Consider the following 21,433-nt stretch of genomic DNA (forward strand, 5'->3'; position numbering starts at 1 on the left):
CCGGTGTAGTACTTTAATGTCAGCATTAGAGTGATTAGATCCTCTTGAAGTACTATACTGGGCTGCTGAGATGTGCCTTTGCTGTTGTTATAGTGAACACATATGGCTATAATTGATTAGCAAACAGAGAATACTGAAAAAGACAACGTTTAAGGTATTTGTAGATGATCTCCCTCTGTCAATTCAAGTAAACATGTAACTAAGAATTGATGGTAAAGTCGGCTACTAATATTCTTTCAAATGACTAGACATTATAGTACCATTTGAATTATTAATGATTTTTCTTTCTTTGCAATGTGTCCTTTCATTGATCTATTCGATTTCCCTCAAGGAGTCAAGGAAAGGTTGCAAGAGAAGGATGGATCATATTTAGAGAATTCACATTTAGATGCAATGAAGCATCCGATCTCAATCAGGTCTTCAACCTTTTATATTTCAAGTAAGGATATGAGTTTTTGGTTCCTCATAATGGCTTTCATTTTCATTTTAAAGGCATCCTCTGTCCAAATCCCCATGGAAAGTTCCTTTTGGCCGATCAGATTAAGAGGGGAAGACAAATCTCCAAGTTTGTTTGCACGCCCTGAAATTTGAGCAGGTGGACTGTAGACATAAAGCTTAATGGATTAAGATAAGAAAGGCAGGAGGATGGTTTTGCCAAAACACATTAGCCCCTGACAAAACCAATAAATCTCCGCCACCTGCCATACCTGCTATTGCAAATGATACTTTTGGCATGGGTTCTCAAATGGGTTCAGAAATAGTCTGTAATAAACAGCAAATAGATATTGTTTTTGTAATGAGCTTTGTCCAGTGTTTTTAAGAAATTATTTTCATACTTATATTCTATCCATAAAGAGAGATGACATGGGGTCGTCGGAGCCTCATTTTGGAAATCTGTGGCAGTGAAGGTTGTATAGATTGACTTTTCATGAGCTTAAATGTGACATTGTTTAAGCTTTCAGCAGAACGGGCAAGGCTGTGAGTTATCCTCGTGCAAACAAGCCTCTTCTTTGGTGCAGTTGGAGTCTTTGCCTACACATGGCTCTTCTTTGGTGCTTTATATTTACCAACTTTATTCCCTTGAGTCCTCACATTTAGCTTTTTCCTAGACACAGTCAGGACACAGTGCCACCTGTCCAGGTAGATGTGCTCTGCAGGGACACAGCCTGCGGAGCGCAGCATCCGAGCCAGCGCAGCTGAATAGCAGCAGCTCTTGTTGCAGGCCACAGCGGCGACCCCAGGGGCTGTAGGCAGGAAACAGGTGGTTGACTTCCTGCTCCATGTTGGAGCAACCCAGCCCCAGTCTATACAAGGAAAACAGCAGGAATTTGATGAAGTTTAGTTAAGTTGGGTTATACTTTATTATTCCCTTGGGGAACATTTGATTTTTTTATTATTATAATATATTATTATTATATTAAATAACTTCCAGCCTAATACAGCTGGTCAGTGGTCAAATGTATTAATATTTTGTTGATGATGATAACTGCGTTTATGTTCATAATAATTTGGTTTGATTTGATAAATTAACAAATAACAATGAAAGCCATAATATATTTAAAAATATGAAGCAAAACTAAATAATATATAACAATAAATAAATGCTTGGGGATAATCCCCAACATGTTCATAGGAAGAAATGAAGAAATGAAGACGTATTTACTCCTACCCCCTTCGTATATATCCTTCCTGATTCATATAAACAATTACAATTTTAAATCTATATCATAAATCCTATGATATCTGTATAAATTAAATATATATTTCAAAAAATCTTATACATATGATATTTACACACATATTTATTACAGAGAAAACAGAACCGAATGTTTGTGCAATCATCACACAGTAGCCTACTGTTACTGTATGTATATTAAACATATCATATTCATCTGCAGTCATCCATCACACAGTTGTTCTATTAAATAAATGATATTAATGTTTATGGCTGTTTTGGACGACTGGGCACCTGGACATCTGGGCACTATGGTACATGTGGGCACCTGTACAACTGGGCACTAGGTACATGTGGGCACCTGGAGAACTGGGCACTATGGACATGTGGGCACCTGTACAACTGGGCACTAGGGACATGTGGGCACTTGGAGAGGTGGGCACCAAAACCATCTGGGCACTAGGGACATGTGGGCACCTGGACAAGTGGGCACTATGGACATGTGGGCACCTGTACAACTGGGCACTAGGTACATGTGGGCACCTGGACAACTGGGCACTGGGGACATGTGGGCACTATGGACATGTCGGCACCTGGACAACTGGGCACTAGTGACATCTGGGCACCATATTTTTGGGACGACTGGGCACCTGGACATCTGGGCACTAGGGATATCTGGGCACTAGGTACATGTGGGCACCTGGACAACTGGGCACTAGGGACATCTGGGCACCTGGACAAGTGGGCAATTAGGGGTGGAGACATCTGGGCACTAGGTACATGTGGGCACCTGGACAACTGGGCATTAGGGACATGTGGGCACCTTGACAACTGGCACTAGGGACATGTGGGCACCTGGAGAGGTGGGCACCAAAACCATCTGGGCACTAGGGACATGTGGGAAACTGGGCACCCGCCGTTCTAAAAATGGTACCACCTGGACAGGTGGGCACCTTGACAACTGGGCACCAAAGCCATCTGGGCACCATGGACATGTGGGCACCTGGAGAGGTGGGCACCAAAACCATCTGGGCACTAGGGACATGTGGGCAACTAGGCACCCGCCGTTCTAAAAATGGTTTATGCCACTTTTCAAGGTTAATACCATGGTATGTTGTTTTATATAATGGCTTATACCGTATTTTTTAAATGGTATGCCTTTCCAAAACGGTATGTGCCTTTCCAAACCGGTATGCACCGTTCCTGGGAGTGGTATGCTGTTCCAAAATTGGTTTATACCACTTTTTAAATGGTATGTCGTTTTATATATAATTATCTATAATAACACTATTGTAGTGGCTATTTACTAACAATAAAAACTCAAAAGCGACTGAGGCACCAGGCAGCGAATCTTATGCAGATCAGGGGGTAATTGGAATGAGTCCACTGTCCAGACAGGCAGCGAAGTTTTGTGGTATTTATTTAGCTCTCCAAGATGAACAATATAGAAAAAGGATGTTGAAATGTTTGCACATTATAATCAAAACACTATAATAATAATAATAATAATAATAATAATAATATTAATAATATTAATACTAATACTAATAATAATAATTACCATTATTATTGTTATTATTTTATGAATTATGATGAATTATTTTGTATTATTATTATTATGTATTATTAGTAGTATTAATAATTATTATTAACATTAGGCCAATACATGTATCCACACAGCTTACAGCATTCAGTAACACTAGGTATAACTGCATAATTAAATAACCCCTGTAGGCCTATTAATCATTAGCCCAAAATAAGTGTATAATTGTATTATCTAACACAATAATTATTATTATTGATAATTGAATATTGATTATTATTGTTATTATTATAAAAAATAGGCCAACACATGCATCCACACAATAATGAATATGACCATTCAGTAAAACTGGTATAATTGAAGTAACCTGTTAAATATGTATTCATTATTAACCACCCACTGTGTATAATGAAATCTTACTGCATGTCTTCATACTATCATAAAGGCACACAGTTGCTCTAATCCACACCAAACTGGGAACAAACACTGTTCAGGGGTCTGCCATGACAATAGTCCCAGCAGGGGCCACGTGTGCCCACCACAAGCCCCAAGGGGAACCCATAGGGCCAGAGAGGCGCACCATTGCTCCAATCTGCACAAAATGTGGCAGAAACACTGATCAGGGGACCACCATGACAATAGTCACACTAAAAATGCACATAGATGTGGCACCATAACAGTGTTACAGCAGTGTTTGACTTAAATGGCTATAACTAGTAGTCTGTCCGTCTGTCTGTCTGTCTGTCTGTCTGTCTGTCTGTCTGTCTGTCTGTCTGTCTGTCTGTCTGTCTGTCTGTCTGTCTGTCTGTCTGTCTGTCTGTCTCTCTCTCTGTCTGTCTGTCTTGCCCTAATCTTTGCAAATGCATTATGTATTGTATTTTGTGTCCATGATAATAATATTTCAGGTAAGGGGGTGCCTGATTTATCTCCATCTTAGCTATGGCGGTCCCCGTTTCATCTCTTTCTCAGCTAAGGGGGGCCCTGCTTCATCTCTCTCTCAGCAAAGGGGGTCCCTGCCTCATCTCTCTCTCAGCGAGGGTCCCTCGCCTGGAAAAACGTTGAAGTCCCCTCTACACTTATGTAATATTACTAGAGATAATATACAAAGTCAGTCTGATTGAATAAATGACAGTAATAATGTGTGGGTATACTTTTGTGTATACATCTATACATCTATGTGCATTTTTAGTGTGACTATTGTCATGGTGGTCCCCTGATCAGTGTTTCTGCCACATTTTGTGCAGATTGGAGCAATGGTGCGCCTCCCTGGCCCTATGGGTTCCCCTTGGGGCTTGTGGTGGGCACACGTGGCCCCTGCTGGGACTATTGTCATGGCAGACCCCTGAACAGTGTTTGTTCCCAGTTTGGTGTGGATTAGAGCAACTGTGTGCCTTTATGATAGTATGAAGACATGCAGTAAGATTTCATTATACACAGTGGGTGGTTAATAATGAATACATATTTAACAGGTTACTTCAATTATACCAGTTTTACTGAATGGTCATATTCATTATTGTGTGGATGCATGTGTTGGCCTATTTTTTATAATAATAACAATAATAATCAATATTCAATTATCAATAATAATTATTATTGTGTTAGATAATACAATTATACACTTATTTTGGGCTAATGATTAATAGGCCTACAGGGGTTATTTAATTCTGCAGTTATACCTAGTGTTACTGAATGCTATAAGCTGTGTGGATACATGTATTGGCCTAATGTTAATAATAATTATTAATACTACTAATAATACATAATAATAATAATACAAAATAATTCATCATAATTTATAAAATAATAACAATAATAATGGTAATTATTATTATTAGTATTAGTATTAGTATTAGTATTAGTATTAGTATTATTAATATTATTATTATTATTATTATTATTATTATTATAGTGTTTTGATTATAATGTGCAAACATTTCAACATCCTTTTTCTATATTGTTCATCTTGGAGAGCTAAATAAATACCACAAAACTTCGCTGCCTGTCTGGACAATGGACTCATTCCAATTACCCCCTGATCTGCATAAGATTCGCTGCCTGGTGCCTCAGTCGCTTTTGAGTTTTTATTGTTAGTAAATAGCCACTACAATAGTGTTATTATAGATAATTATATATAAAACGACATACCATTTAAAAAGTGGTATAAACCAATTTTGGAACAGCATACCACTCCCAGGAATGGTGCATACCGGTTTGGAAAGGCACATACCGTTTTGGAAAGGCATACCATTTAAAAAATACGGTATAAGCCATTATATAAAACAACATACCATGGTATTAACCTTGAAAAGTGGCATAAACCATTTTTAGAACGGCGGGTGCCCAGTTGCCCACATGTCCCTAGTGCCCTGATGGTTTTGGTGCCCACCTCTCCAGGTGCCCACATGTCCCTAGTGCCCACATGTCCATGGTGCCCAGATGGCTTTGGTGCCCAGTTGTCAAGGTGCCCACCTGTCCAGGTGGTACCATTTTTAGAACGGCAGGTGCCCAGTTGCCCACATGTCCCTAGTGCCCAGATGGTTTTGGTGCCCACCTCTCCAGGTGCCCACATGTCCCTAGTGCCAGTTGTCAAGGTGCCCACATGTCCCTAATGCCCAGTTGTCCAGGTGCCCACATGTACCTAGTGCCCAGATGTCTCCACCCCTAATTGCCCACTTGTCCAGGTGCCCAGATGTCCCTAGTGCCCAGTTGTCCAGGTGCCCACATGTACCTAGTGCCCAGATATCCCTAGTGCCCAGATGTCCAGGTGCCCAGTCGTCCCAAAAATATGGTGCCCAGATGTCACTAGTGCCCAGTTGTCCAGGTGCCGACATGTCCATAGTGCCCACATGTCCCCAGTGCCCAGTTGTCCAGGTGCCCACATGTACCTAGTGCCCAGTTGTACAGGTGCCCACATGTCCATAGTGCCCACTTGTCCAGGTGCCCACATGTCCCTAGTGCCCAGATGGTTTTGGTGCCCACCTCTCCAAGTGCCCACATGTCCCTAGTGCCCAGTTGTACAGGTGCCCACATGTCCATAGTGCCCAGTTCTCCAGGTGCCCACATGTACCTAGTGCCCAGTTGTACAGGTGCCCACATGTACCATAGTGCCCAGATGTCCAGGTGCCCAGTCGTCCAAAACAGCCATAATAGACATTAATATCATTTATTTAATAGAACAACTGTGTGATGGATGACTGCAGATGAATATGATATGTTTAATATACATACAGTAACAGTAGGCTACTGTGTGATGATTGCACAAACATTCGGTTCTGTTTTCTCTGTAATAAATATGTGTGTGTAAATATCATATGTATAAGATTTTTTGAAATATATATTTAATTTATACAGATATCATAGGATTTATGATATAGATTTAAAATTGTAATTGTTTATATGAATCAGGAAGGATATATACGAAGGGGGTAGGAGTAAGGAGTAAGTCTTAGGAGTAAGTCTTCATTTCTTCATTTCTTCCTATGAACATGTTGGGGATTATCCCCAAGCATTTATTTATTGTTATATATTATTTAGTTTTGCTTCATATTTTTAAATATATTATGGCTTTCATTGTTATTTGTTAATTTATCAAATCAAACCAAATTATTATGAACATAAACGCAGTTATCATCATCAACAAAATATTAATACATTTGACCACTGACCAGCTGTATTAGGCTGGAAGTTATTTTTTTGGTGTTTGATCGCTCTGGGTTTGATTGCTAAAGCCTGAATGGGACGGCAAGACACGCCCCCTCATTAACATACCGTCAATGAAATACGGCATGAAATAAATGTTTAAATAAATGTTTAAATAAATGTTTAAATAAATGTTTAAATAATTAAATAATTAAATGTTTAAATAAATAATTAAATGTTTAAATAAATAATTAAATAAATAAATACGTAGATAAATAAGGAAATAAATAAATACGTAGATAAATAAGGAAATAAATAAATAATTAAATGTTTAAATAAATAATTAAATAAATAAATACGTAAATAAATAAGGAAATAAATACATAAATAAATACATATATGTATAAATCAATAAATAAATACATAAATAATTAAAAACATAAATAAAAACATAAATATAAAAATAAATGAATAATTAAATAAATACATAAATATATAAATAAATAAATAAATACATAAATGGTCACATAAATGAATACATTTCAATATTTAATTGTATATTTCTTTGCACAATTATTTATTTACTTGAGCATTTCTTGCTTTATAAATGCATTTATTTATTTATGTATTTATATCTAGATACGGCAGGTTTAGCATTCCATACTCGCATGGCCCCGAGTAGGCCGCAGTTTTTCTAGTAACTACAATTATACAGTGTTATAAGCAGATTAGTATGTTTATAATGGTAATAATTGGTCCAATCAGTAGGGGATCTCGAGAACCAGGAGGGGTGACTGACCACATGGTCTTCTGTATGTCTGCAGTTCTCTCACCTGACGAAGGCATCGGGGCTGTTGAGGTGGTGAAAGAGAGCAGCATCACACACTAAAGAGGAGCGCCGACACACGCTCACACACGACTGACCCAGGGGGCCCAGGTGTGCCCTCAGAGCGACCTCAGGTGGCCAGGTGGGAGAAGACGCACTGCAGAAGTTCTGGATGGAAGTACAGAATGAAAATGGAAATGGTAAGGGGTTAGTGTATACTCTTGTCTTGTGCTGTAAGCAATGACTGATCATGAAAGCTCACATTTAATTTCAAAACACAGGACTGAAGTTGCAAGGTCAAATACCTGTGAGGCCGGGAAAGATTTGATTGGGAGGCACATTTTAACTACTTAAATCCTACATACAGGTACTTTGGTATATTGACCGGAGTCCCCTATAGACGTCTATACTAGGCCCCCTCCTTTTTCTCCTTATTTTCGCCAAATGTTATCCTCAGAATAGGGATACTAGGGTTCATGTGGTTAAAGCTGTTTTTGTGTCCCCCCATCTCAAATTGGGGGGCATGGCCCTATGGTCTGTCCACCTGTCGTGCACCTCCTACCTGCGAGGGTCAGATTTGAATGAAACGTCATACAGTTCAGTACCAAGATAGCTTGAACCATGCAAATCATAAATAATATACCATTAAACGTTAACGTTCAACAAATTGTTGACAGGTGTATTATTATTGCTGGTTTAATGCATTTTACCTGGTAAGTGATGTAGGCGTTAACTCTCTCCAGCATTCCATCACATGTAAACTCTCGAGGGGTGAATGGCTTGACCTGTAAACACACACAGCTTCATCTGTTTTTGGCGGAGAATGTGTGCTGCGCGTGCACACGCGAATGTGTTTGTGTGCTATGGTAGGCTAATTAAACATTTAAGCCTTATATACTTATATACTTATTTTATATATATAATGATAAATAACTCATTTTTGCTATTCTTGAAAAACAATTACATTACAGATTACATTTATATTCAAACGTTTGTTTTTTTTAAACAATGGGACGCCAGGGTTAATGCTGTTAAGCATGTGAGTTCTGGAAAGTACCTCTGTGTTTAGAATAGCCTTGACTGTCTCCTGTACTTCAGTCTTATTGGTCATGTCCACTGTCCACACGTAGGGTTTACCAATGAAGTCCTCTGCATAGGGATGCTGGGAGGAGATCTAGGGCACACGGAAACACAAAGAAGAGATATACAGCCATTCCTATGTGTTTTAAAATTGCAATGAAGACCAAGATGGTAACATTTTAACTCTAAAATAGATACAAATTCCAACATTCCATCTACAGAAATACCTGTCTCGTGGTGGGTTTGCCTTTGTAAAAATCACTGTTTTCTGCAGATCGCGGTGGATTGAAGTGTGGCTGAATGAAGATGCAGCCAAGCGCTATGGCTTCCAGGGGAGCTGGACCCTCATAGGGGAACCCAAGGCCTACAAACACCTGAGAGGGAAGGGAGTTACAGACAATATATAGTTAGATTATAGTAGCCCACTGTCCTCTGCTAAGGTAAATATGGATTTGGATGGGGACATTTCACTTATTTGGACACAAGACATGATTAAATATCAGTTGATGGCTTTGATAATTGTTCAGAACGATGGTTCTCAACTACAGTGTTAGGGACTAGACTGTTTGCGTTTCTTTGCACCAGGTAACGTCCTTGTATGTGAAAATATTTTGCAAAAGACATATTCTGATTCTGAGGTAGTTCATTCACCTGAAGTCCAAGGTCCCTCAGTTTACGCACACATTTGCACTCAAAGGATCACAATGGAGATAAGCTCCTGGGCTTTTTTTTTGTGTTTTATCCTTTTGACAGATAGCCATACAGTATGTATGAACAGCTACAGTGAAAACCAGACATCTTTCTGGTGCCCCTCTCAGATTCAGAGTGATATCCCATTCATAACTAAGGTCTGGGATGAGTTCACATCCTCTGACCTTGGCTCTCTGGAGCAGCTGTAAGAACTGTTCCTGGGTCAGTAGGCCGTGGTTTATCACAGAGCTGGGCAGCGTGGCTGGATGTCCTGGAGGCTGGTACACTGTGGCATGGGTCTCCAACGCCTCACTAATGACGTGCACATATTCAGCCTTACCCTGGTAGACAAACACACCAGCGAGAGAGAGAGAGAGAGAGAGAGAGAGAGAGAGAGAGAGAGATAAATGAGTGTTTCTCATTTGCTGTGGCAAAACAAAGGAAGGCTGAACTGCCAGGGTTAGGCTTGGGCAATACAAGACATTACATTATTACGTTTAACATGAGAATGTGAAATCCTGTCTCATATGAGCCCCAAAATGAGCCTCAAAATGGAAGTATATTTGTCGATTTGGGGGATACTGCTTATTGGTTGACCATTACCTGCCACATGTAGTCCTGTTTGCCATAGACAACTGCTATGTTCTCCTTCCTGTTGTCTTTACGTTCCAGCTGTTCCTTGTTCACCTCCTCCTTTATCGCGTCCTCGCTCACAAATCCCAGAAAAGAGTTATCAGGAGTATGGGCTGCAGACAATGGAACACAGAGAAGTCAGCCACGATTCAGTCCTTTGTATTTCTATTTGTGCATGTAGTATGGAAGACCAGGCCATTTTAGACATTTTCCCACAAAATACTGCCAATTCTGTAATAGGAAAGGAAACCCAGACAAATGTTTGTTTTGGTGAACTTCATCTACACCTGTATTCTCCAAAGAAGAACCCTAGAGAGGGTGTCTGTTTTGGAAGGAATGACCACAAACCTGCCTCTCCGCCCGTTTCCACTCTGTACTATACAGTATCTCTAGCGGTGATGAAAACGTGCGCCACTGTGTTTATTTGATAAGTGTGTGAACGTCCACATTCACTGTCAAGTTCTCCCACTAACATCTATCATTAGCAAGAGGGACCAGCAATTACTGTGCTTTATGTTAACCATGACAGTTCTTCTCTGTGGACTCTGTGTATGAGACATCCTGTTGGAAACACAGAATCTGTGATGGAAAACACCTATGTGGTCATATTCTTTTAAAAAACAAGAAGAGAAGGACTTTTGGACAGGTATAGCATTGATACCCAGGAGCAAGAACGCTGGCAACTGACATATAATACAGTATATGAAAAAAAACATTCTGGAAGTTTCTGTAAGCTTGTGTCAAAAAAGGAACGGTGCTCTGGGATCAGTCACTGATGGAAGAGCAGCACTGTAGTTATGGGGTCTTGTGTCTGACTGTTTAGATAGGTGGTTAAACCTGATGCCCCCCCCCCCACCCCGCCCCCCTCTGGCCTCTGACACTATGGAGAAAAGGTGTGAGAGATGAGTATTTATTTAACACAGGTACTGGAATGTGTCAGCAAGTGTCTGCGGGTGCACACAAGCGTGCTTATGAGTGCGAACACCGGTGGCGGTGCATTTGGGAGTATTCATAGGCACCGCTGTGTGTGTGTGTGTGTGTGTGTGTGTGTGTGTGTGTGTGTGTGTGTGTGTGTGTGTGTGTGTGTGTGTGTGTGTGTGTGTGTGTGTGTGTGTGTGTGTGTGTGTGTGTGTGTGTGTGTGTGTGTGTGTGTGTGTGTGTGTGTGTGTCGGTGTGTCGGTGTGTCGGTGTTGGTGTGTGTGTGTCGCTGTGTGTTTGCGTACATGCGTCAAAAATAATTCTCTTCCCTCCATCTCCGCCCCATCCTCTCCTCTCCTTTCTCAGTCGTGCTTGTTTAAAAGACCCTGCCAAATAAGTCTCCTCTCATACGGGCCCTCGCGGCAGTGAAGGATTTCCTCCGCCGCTGCCTAACGGCCCCATTTGTCCCCGCTCGTCTCTAACACCTGTCTAGAAAGCGCCGCTTAACGCGCCTATCTGTCAGATTAGCAGGGAAGCGTAGCGACGCGCTGACATGTCGGAGATGGAAACATGCAGTCAATGGGGGATTCAGCGGAGGAACGCGAAAGGAATGAGTTTGTTGTGTCTGTTTCCATGGGTCTTGGGTTTCGGTTTGGTTGTTATGCCTGATTGTCTCTCCGTCTGTTTGTTTATGCGCCTGTCTCCTCTCTCTTTCAACTGAAATCCATCACACTCAAAGGATGCTCTTCTTTTCCTCTTCAAAACAACTCCACACACTCTTGCAAATGTCTCTCATTCCTCTAGACCTTTCTCATCAAGCTTGCCCTTTTCTTTCCTTTCCATCAATTTCCTTCTTTTTCCCTTCGACCCCCCCCCCCCCCCTCTCTCTCTCTTTCTCTCTCTCTCTCTCAGTGGTGTAAAGTAACTAAGTACATTTACTCAAGTACTGTACTTAAGTACACTTTTGAGGAATTTTCACTTTACTGGAGTATTTCCAATTTTCAGTACTTTTACGTCTACTCCACTACATCTCAGAGGCTCCACTACAATTATTTGAAAACTTTAGTTACTAGTTACTTTTCAGATATAAATGATTACATTATGAAACATACATTAACCAAAATAGCAGATCTACAAGCTCACAACGCGTCGCATCGTGACGCGTTGTGAGCTTGTAGATCTGCTATTTTCAAACATTTTTGTACTTTTACTTTTGGTACTTTAAGTACATTTCGATACCAATACTTTTGTACTTTTACTCAAGTAAATGTTGAATTCCGGACTTTTACTTGTAACAGAGTACTTCTACATTGGAGTATTGATACTTTTACTTAAGTAAAACATTTGAGTACTTTTTCCACCACTGCTCTCTCTCTCTCTTTCTCTCTCTCTCTGTCTTTCTGTCTCTCTCCCATCATGGTTGGCAGACATCCCTCTTCTCCTCTCCCCCTCAGCAGGACAAATAAACAGTGTGTCTCAGGCTGTGGGATGAAGAGTGCCTCTTTAGAACCACGCCGCTCCAGCTTGTCTCTGTCTCTCAGCAGGCTGGGAGAGATGACTGGTAGAAGGTGTCGGGATGAAAGCCTCTGTCTAGGCACCAAGTTTATTTAACCTCAGCCATTAATCCTCCCACCCTGAGGACACTTAGAGAGGCCGTATGTGAGGGATCACCAGCCCCCGTGATGGTCAGAAAAAAGACTTGTGTAAGCTTGTATACATGTAGGTTGTGGTTCTGTGTGTGTGTGTGTGTGTGTGTCTGTGCCGGTCTGTCTGGCACCACGGCTGTGTGTTATGAGTCATCTCACTCATCGCAGAGTCACCATCAGTTCAGCACTGCAGTTTCACACAGACACACAGTGACACATCGCTTGTAGGAAGCACACGTTTAAGGTGCATTACTATGATGACGTCATTAGTCACACAAAATGTACCCGTTGCACTGGACAGACAGACAGACAGACAGACGTGGTGGAAAAGTGTACTTAAAATGTACTTAAAGCACCAAAAATAAAAGTACAAAAATGTTTGAAAATAGCAGATCTACAAGCTCACATGCGACGCGTTGTGAGCTTGTAGATCAGCTATTTTCAAATAGCCTAGGTATACAAATAGGGCTAAAGTGGTTAATGTACTGTATGTTTTATAATGTCATCATTTATATCTGCAAGGTAACTAGTAACTAAAGTTTTCAAATAATTGTAGTGGAGTAAAAGTACAATATTTGCCTCTGAGATGTACTGTAGTGGAGTAGAAGTAAAAGTATTGACAATTGGAAATTCTCCAGTAAAGTAAAAGTACCTCAAAATTGTACTTAAGTACAGTACTCGAGTACATGTACTTAGTTACTTTACACCACAAAATGTACCCATTGCACTAGACAGACAGACAGACAGACAGACAGACAGACAGACAGAGGCTTACGGAACATGGTCATGTACTGCAGAGTCTGCAGACCCCAGCTGCCCCACAGTGTGTTGTAACCATGGCTCTGTGCGTAGCTCCCCAGGTTAAAGGCTGGCTCTGTGCCGAACGAGTCCAGGATTCGGAAACGGCACCTGCATTGAGTTGAAGAATAAAGATTGATTGTGAGAAGAAGCCATCCCACATTACAATGGATCGCCACATTGGTGCAAAAGAGCATATTCAGATATTAACCTCGTAAATAAAGTTTAGCCATTTGAACCCCAGCATCCACATTCCGGCGGGGAACATTAGCCAAAAAAAGGCAGATCTACAACACGATGCGATGTGAGCTTGTAGATCGGTTATTGGCGAAGAGATTTGAACTCAAGTTCAATATGATATATTTATTAAAAAAAAGAGAAAACATGCAAGCCTATGCATCTGTCAAGATATGCCATTTGCACCTGAGATATGTATTATGCCATTTTCACTTGTGAAATTGACCTTTTATACCCAAAAGTTAATCTCTTCAAGGCAGCCTACTGATGAGGTACCACCAGTTTAAAGACAATCCAGCCATCCATTCTCAAGTTATTTTCCTAACAGTCAGAGAGACAAACAGGCAGCATGGAGAGAATTAAATATTTGAGGTAAATATTTGAAAAGTATTTAATTAAAAGGAGCAGTACTGATAGTGCTGGAAGGCCAACCCCATGGCTCCTTGCAGGTGGGCGAGGCCATGGTAGTCGGTATAAATGAGGTCGAAGGACAGGGGCCTCTGGATTGGACAGCTTCCTCTGCCTGGGGCGGCGCCTATCATGCTGAGGAACCAATCACAACAAAGTAACACATACTTCAGGCCAAGGCTATGATCAGTGCCAGCTTAACGGAAGGGCTTTAGGTGCTGAAGCACAGGGCACCAACCTTGGGGGGGCACCAAACAGCGTGGAGAAAGTGAAAGAAGACAGAACTATCGCCGAAAAGCCCCGAAATTTAGAAGCAGCGGCTGTTGAAGGAGCGCTGAAGCGGTGAAACGCGCCGGTGAAGCGTAAATGTTTTCCGCGCTGCAGATCGTTTTAATTACCTTGACTTCAGGCCAAGGTAATTAAAACAAATTTGCTAATGCTACAAATGTCATTGTTTGCTGCAGAATTATTACATTTATTTTACCAAATTAGTTACACATGTTCTTGGGAGTCATGTGACAATGAGCGTAAAACAATAATAATAATAATACATCTGATTTATATAGTGCTTTTCCTGGTACTCAAAGTCACTTTACACCTTTATTTAATTTTTATTAAAACAAAAGAACAAGTAAGAGAAAAAATTGGCTAAAAACAAACAACTAAAACAGTTAAAACTAGAAAAAGTGCTCCTCTGAGCACAGGTCTCCGCCAGGTCAGGTACGCTATTGTGGCCTCCTGGTGGCGCTATAATAGGCCAATGTGAAAAGGTTGCCATTTATTCTTAGGTCGTTCACGGCGATCGGACACTGCATTCATGATTTGAGGCATTTTGTTCCAATTTTTTTTGTTGTTGCTAAATTAGACCTGCTGGTGGTGCTATAACAGGCCAATGTGAAAAAGGGTGGCATTTCTTCCTTGACCCTTGACCCTCTTATAGGAGCGGTTGCACCGCTCAAAAACGGTTACTGTTAAACGTTGCCAGATAATGTGAAGATTGTTTCAGACTGATGTTGGAATAAAATGTCATCAGCTGCTAATTAAAACAAGACCAGGAGACCTGGTTCTGCCAGACCCAGACTTCACATGACGTGTCAGCCTGTGTCTATGCCCATGTATGGACGAAAGGGGGACAGACTTTTATGGCTGGGGCCTAAGGACAAAGTGACCAAAACCTGTTTTTTGCCCATGTATGGAGAAAACAGGTACAAAACATGCCCATGTATGGACGAAAGGGGGACAAGACTTTTATGGCTGGGGCCTAAGGACAAAGTGACCAAAACCATTTCTTTGCCCATGTATGGAGAAAACAGGTACAAAACATGCCCACGTATGGACGAAAGGGGGACAGACTTTTATGGCTGGGGCCTAAGGACAAAGTGACCATGCCCATGTATGGAGAAAACAGGTACAAAGCCTCATGTAAGCCAGACCCCCTGGGTCCGGCAAAAATCACTGGTTTGTGTAATAAAGCAATCATTTACTTATTTTGGTGACGTCATACGCAATGACATCACAACGTCATCATCACAACCATGTGACTGTCCTTTAAAATGACTTGTCCCAGGTAGAAATGTGATTTACCAAGAAATCAACCTGCTTTCTTACAACGTCTTCTCGTAAATTAGTTATCAGCACTGATTTGTGTTGGTGAGTGAAATGTTTCAATGGATGGTGCATCTGAATGGAAGACCAAATGAATACTTCCATGGTGTCGTAGCAGTTGGACACAAGGTCTACTGCTTTGGAGGAAACATGAACCAGTATGAGACTGAAGTGCATGTATTCAACGCAGTGTCTCTGCGCTGGAAGACGTTGCCCCCTGTGACAGATGGAAGAGGAGAACATCACCCTGGGGTTCCCCACATGCGTTGTTACCACTCAGCTATGCTGATCGAACATTCCATCTACATTTGTAGCGAATTGCTTTATGCATTTGATGTCGACACCCACAGATGGTTCAAGCCCAGGGTTTCTGGGAATGCTCCAGAGCTGAGGTCCTCCCGCTACCACTTAACCTGTGTCTTGGGGAAGGCCATATATGTCTATGGAGGATCCAACAAATGGAGGGATGAATACACTAATGACATCTACAAGTTGGACACCACCACAATGGTCTGGTCTTTAATTAATACCAGAGGCACTCCGCCACCTTTTTCCTCCGGTCACTCTCTCACCATCATCGGGACAAAGATGTTTGTATTTGGGGGCGAGGACCAAGGGTCTTTCGATGGTAACAACATTAGTGTGTTTGACACAGAGACCGACTGCTGGCTGAGCACTCCTTCTGCACAGCTTCTTCCAGAAGGACGCCGGGATCATTCAGCCTTTGCCTACAATGGAGAGCTGTACATATTTGGTGGCCAACACTGGAACAAGGACTTCAATGATCTGTGGAAATTTAATCCAAAGACCTTCTCCTGGACGGAGGTTGAGTCCAAAGGGAACGGCCCCCGTCCAATGAATAGTATGTGCTGTTGCATGGTGGGAGATCGTATCATCTTCTTTGGAGGATACAGAAAATACTTTGGCCCAATCCGTGTAACTAATACGTGTGTATTCACTGATAAACTGTTCATGTTAGATTTAAGACCTAGTCTGAAGACATTATGCAAGCTAGCAGTTATTCAGTACAATCTGGAGCAGTCAGAACTCCCACACAACATCAGGTGGGAACTGGCAAAACAAAAAAAAATGGAAAAACTCGCGACTGGTATTAACTGGTTACAAACAGTTACCGGTTAACCATGAACATTTGGTTCATATTTTTTTTGTTTACATAAGCCTGTGGCCCCCGACCTCAATTAATTTAACAATTTTGTCCCCCTGTCTAATCTAGTTGAATACCCCTGCTATACACTCTGGTAGAAATAACAAATTATACTTAAAACCATGGCTGCTGTAGGTTGTTGAAAGCCATTTCTCCCGGCAAATCCACTTTTTTTTGCCATTAATTGAAATCAGACAGAGAAACTTCTATTCCCTCAATACAATTAATTGCAATGAACTCATACATACTCATTCACTGCGAATTGTACATTGTATTTGTCACAGCCCATGAATCTCTCTCTCTCTCTCTCTCTCTCTCTCTCTCTCTCTCTCTCTCTCTCTCTCTCTCTCTCTCTCTCTCTCTCTCTCTCTCTCTTGTGTCTTCATGTGTTTATAAGATATCATTTTACGCTTACAGCATACAAGAGAGTCAAGCTAAAGCAGTGAAAATAGCCGATCTACAAGCTCAAAATTTTGGCATTGTGATCTTGTAGCAGTGGTGGTAAATGTGCTCACTTTTTTACTTAAGTAAAAGTATCAATACTGCAGCATCAGTCTAAGCGTCCCAGTGTGAAGTGAGCGGTGCTATTTATGAGCGAAGTTCTAAGTTAATTTCATCATGCGTCTCGCTAGCCAATCACAGTACGTCACAGCCAATCAGCCAATCACAGTACAGCGAAAGACACATTTTCGCGACGGAAAGAAAAACTTTTGCCACGGATAGGTCCCAAATCCACTTATAGGAGTGGCTACACCGCTCAAAAAAAAGGGTTTTGCACAAATCGGCCTCCAGGTGGCGCTATAACAGGCCCATGTGAATTTGAGGCAGAGGTTCTGAATTGGCATCCAGGGAGTGTGTGTGAACAGTTTCGCAGCGACCGGGCCAACGGTGCCGGAGATTAGCTGCTAACACACGGACAGGACAGACGGACACACACACACACACACACACACACACACACACACACACACACACACACACACACACACACGGACGGACAGGGGGTAAAACATACTCTTGCGCCATGCCTTTCGGCCTGGCGGAGACAATTAGAATGATAAAAAGGGGAATTATAGGGTATAGACAAAAATGAATATTTAATTATAAGATATACTATATTTAATCAATAGCCTTTGTTTTGTCATTTTATAAAATCTTTTTTCACAGAATAAAATGTTTTATGGTCATGATTCACCAGGACCCTGGATGGCTTGATTCTAGGCTTAAATGAATTGTTATCAATATTTTTGGAAATCTCTATGGGAAAAATGCATTGGATTTTTTTGGAGTGGAACCAGAAATTGGCCGCCACCGCTATGCCCTATATTAGGTGGGGGAGGCAAATCTGAAGAGGTGGTATACTGCACTCTTTCTTGGTGAGCCACCGGGGGCCATTGTGGGAGTTGCAATGCCAATGGATCACCACAATGTGATTCAGCCAGCGCCCCACATTGCAGCACTTTTGCCATGTTTATAAACAAACTCCCTTCTCAACAGAGCATTTGGAAATGGTCAGTGATTGAGTGTCATTTCAAATATAAATGTGCAGGAGGCCTGATTCGTTCAATCTTTCCAGATGGTCGTAACGTTGAACTCTGCTCTGTTTATTATACCATGAAAAAACGGCTAATGAAATTCTGATTAATGACAGGAGGACATCGAGGTGAGGTGCTATACCTGCGGAGGTGCTGCAGCGAAGTGCTGATGGTCAGATTATGACCCAGGATGGTCAGACAGGCACCGAGGTCGGCCCACTGGACCAGCTCTCCCAGGGGGCCCCCCCTCTCCACCATGGCCCCAAAGCGCTGCCCTGCAGCCAAGACCCCGGGGAAGAGAAGCACCTATAATACAGTGTGTGGAGGAGACCCAGTGGAGGGAGTTACAAAGGTAGGATTGTACATTTACTAAATTAACACTATGCATTTTACTGTATATATTTTGTTGCAGTGATCCTCTCCTTCAATATCCTTTAATGCACTGGTTGTCAAACTTTTACTTTTTCAATGTATTTGGCCGCGCACTCCCATCTGAAAAGATTTTGTGCGAAGGACCCCCAGAACAGAAGATTTGTGTTAAAGTATTTTCAAAATTGAGCTTGTAAATCGGCAATTTTTTTAAATACAATTTAAGTGGTTAAACTGATGCTATAATGACACATTTTGCATGGGGAACCCCGGCTTCAAGGACTAGTGGGGACCACTAGTGGAGAACCACTGCTATAATGAGTTGTACCTTCAACTGAGGTGGGGTGGTCTTGGTCCTGTTTGGACTCATATCCAAGGCGGCCCGCATCCACTGCTCTGACATCCTCTCCACTCTGGAGCGGATGAAGTTCACTGCAGGACCCTTGTTGTTGTTGCTGATTGCCTCGTACAAGGAGCTCAGGCTGGTCCGCACCTCGGCCTGCAGGGTACAGACGTGAGATACTTAACTGAGGCCTAATCTAAAAGTGTCTTTTAAATACGAACAGTTTTCTGAAAAACGTACGTTACTATACAGTGGTTCTAAAACGTTTTCATGTCAAGGTGGACCCCCAGACTTTATATGTATTTGGCCGCGGACCCCCCCATCTCAAAATATTTTTGTTCCAGGGACCCCCCAGAAGCAAAGATTTGAGTTAAAAAATACTTAAATAAAAAAAATATATACTATATTCAAAGATTTGCAAAAAGAATCTACAAGCTTGTGTGCTTGTATATCTGCTATTATTGAATAGCCAAACCATAAAATAATGTGGTTAAAGTGGTTAAAATCTAAAATAACACAGATGCTTTCCCGGTCTTAATGGGTTCATGTATTACAGAGAAAGTGCGCCACAGGATTTTACTAAACTTTACTTTTTAGTTTTAGTAGTATTTTTTAGCTAAAAAACATATATTTCATACTGAATCAAAAGACATAAATGCCATAATGTGATATTCACACACACACACACTATCGACATTTAAAATGATTGGCCTGTCATCTAGATACCTTTTCTGCATGGGAGTGCAGGTTCTGGCGCCATGGCAGTGCAAAATGGTTTGTTCCCGGACGGGGGGGACAGAAGTCTTCTGTTTGACTGAGGTAGGCCAGTATGGTGCAGGTGCTACCATCCACCCCATAAAAGGCATAGCAGGGGTCTGACTGCCAGTGGGACCGCAGGAACTGGCAACAGTCCAATGGAGAGGGAGAGAAATGATGTTACAGCTAAAGAAATAATGGAAGGAGGCATATCCCAAAGTATAAGAGGCCAGATGACTTATTTTAATCACTTAAGCCCTATTTACTTTGTTGTACGACGAATAGCTAAAATAGGTCACCTACAAGCTCATGCGACGTGATGTGCGCTTATTATAGGTCTGCTATCTTTGCTATCTTTGCATAATCTCAAAACTCGTTGAACATTTTTGTCTATGACATGGCCAAAATAGGGAAAGTGGTTAAATTGTGCTGTTTCCACTAAGGAAAACAGTGGGACATCACTTGCAAATATGTAATTCGCTGGTTAAACTATCATGATGCCTTCAACTGCATACAGAAGAACTAGTGTATCATTTATTGTGAGCTTGTAGATCTGCTATTTTCAATTAGCCTCATGTGGCCTATATGGTCGCTTCTTTTTTGCTTGTTTCCATAGACCTGGTTGCTTATTTCTCTCGCTAAATCACTGCTGGTCTGCTGGGAGGAGAAATGGTAGGGATAGCATGTCCCTCTCCACACACACCTTATGCCCCCACCCTGTGAAACTCCTCACTGTCAGGTGAAAAGATGTGTCTGGTAACTGCATGTGTATCGGAGGAGACATGTGGTTGTCTACACACCCACCCTAAGACCAACAGTAGGGGTTGACAGTGACAGGGCCACTACAAACATGGAGAGGAAAATTGGCACTGACTAAATTGGGGAGAAAATGTAAAAAGATCAAAACGTTGTTGTTTTTTTGCTTTGTTAACACTCTGGTGCTTTGTGTTTATACATTTACAAATATTCACATCTGTGAGCTTTCCAGTGCAACCCACAGAAGCCTTCTGTGGTTCCTGTTAATCAATCATGTTCTCAGCTCACATTTGTCCTATTTGTGGATTACTGCCTAGAAATAAAAGTTAATAAAAGTACAATATTAAAAAAGATAGTGTATAATAGATCCATTTTACAACACCTTTGCATGTATACGGTATATCAGTGGTTTTTTAACTTTAAATCTCAAGGCACACCTGTATTCATAGTCTACAAGCACATAACATGTTGCAAGACTCGCGATACAACACGTTTTGAGCTTGTAGATTGGCTATTTTTGCAATTTTTACACTTTTACACTATTATTATTACACTAATATCAATATTAATAATAAATGATGTCTATAATGACATACCTTTTATTTTTCTTTGGTTGAAAGTGGTTACTATATTTTTGGAGTATTTAATTTGCCTCTGTATTGGGAAATGACTGTAGCCTTAAGCCTGGCTTCAGCCCCTGAATCGCTAGCCACGTCCTAAAAAAATATTTTAGCAAAACGAAATGAAAATTCAGGCTGAGCGTCAGGCTAAAATGAGTGTGAACAAAGAACTGATATAGTACCAAAAAAAC

The 21,433-nt window shown here is 41.3% G+C and overlaps 1 protein-coding gene across 1 annotated transcript in view; it reads right to left on the reverse strand.

Annotated features, from left to right (window-relative positions):
* Window positions 1–1,105: 1,105 nt before the first annotated feature.
* The window catches only part of LOC308105071 (alpha-1,6-mannosylglycoprotein 6-beta-N-acetylglucosaminyltransferase B-like), a gene marked incomplete at both ends in the record, with an annotated part of 32,150 nt that continues 11,822 nt past the window's right edge, over window positions 1,106–21,433 (reverse strand). Inside the window, 12 exons of the mRNA XM_080455704.1 lie at window positions 1,106–1,304; window positions 7,691–7,851; window positions 8,394–8,468; window positions 8,741–8,857; window positions 8,991–9,137; window positions 9,639–9,794; window positions 10,057–10,199; window positions 13,426–13,559; window positions 14,097–14,228; window positions 18,541–18,704; window positions 19,096–19,266; window positions 19,837–20,010. Coding sequence (XP_080311830.1) covers window positions 1,106–1,304; window positions 7,691–7,851; window positions 8,394–8,468; window positions 8,741–8,857; window positions 8,991–9,137; window positions 9,639–9,794; window positions 10,057–10,199; window positions 13,426–13,559; window positions 14,097–14,228; window positions 18,541–18,704; window positions 19,096–19,266; window positions 19,837–20,010 — 1,773 coding nt within the window. The remainder of the gene's footprint in view (window positions 1,305–7,690; window positions 7,852–8,393; window positions 8,469–8,740; window positions 8,858–8,990; window positions 9,138–9,638; window positions 9,795–10,056; window positions 10,200–13,425; window positions 13,560–14,096; window positions 14,229–18,540; window positions 18,705–19,095; window positions 19,267–19,836; window positions 20,011–21,433) is intronic.

Source organism: Gymnoscopelus braueri (assembly GCF_963280865.1).
Source record: "Gymnoscopelus braueri genome assembly, chromosome: 17".
NCBI classification, from domain to species: Eukaryota; Metazoa; Chordata; class Actinopteri; order Myctophiformes; family Myctophidae; genus Gymnoscopelus; species Gymnoscopelus braueri.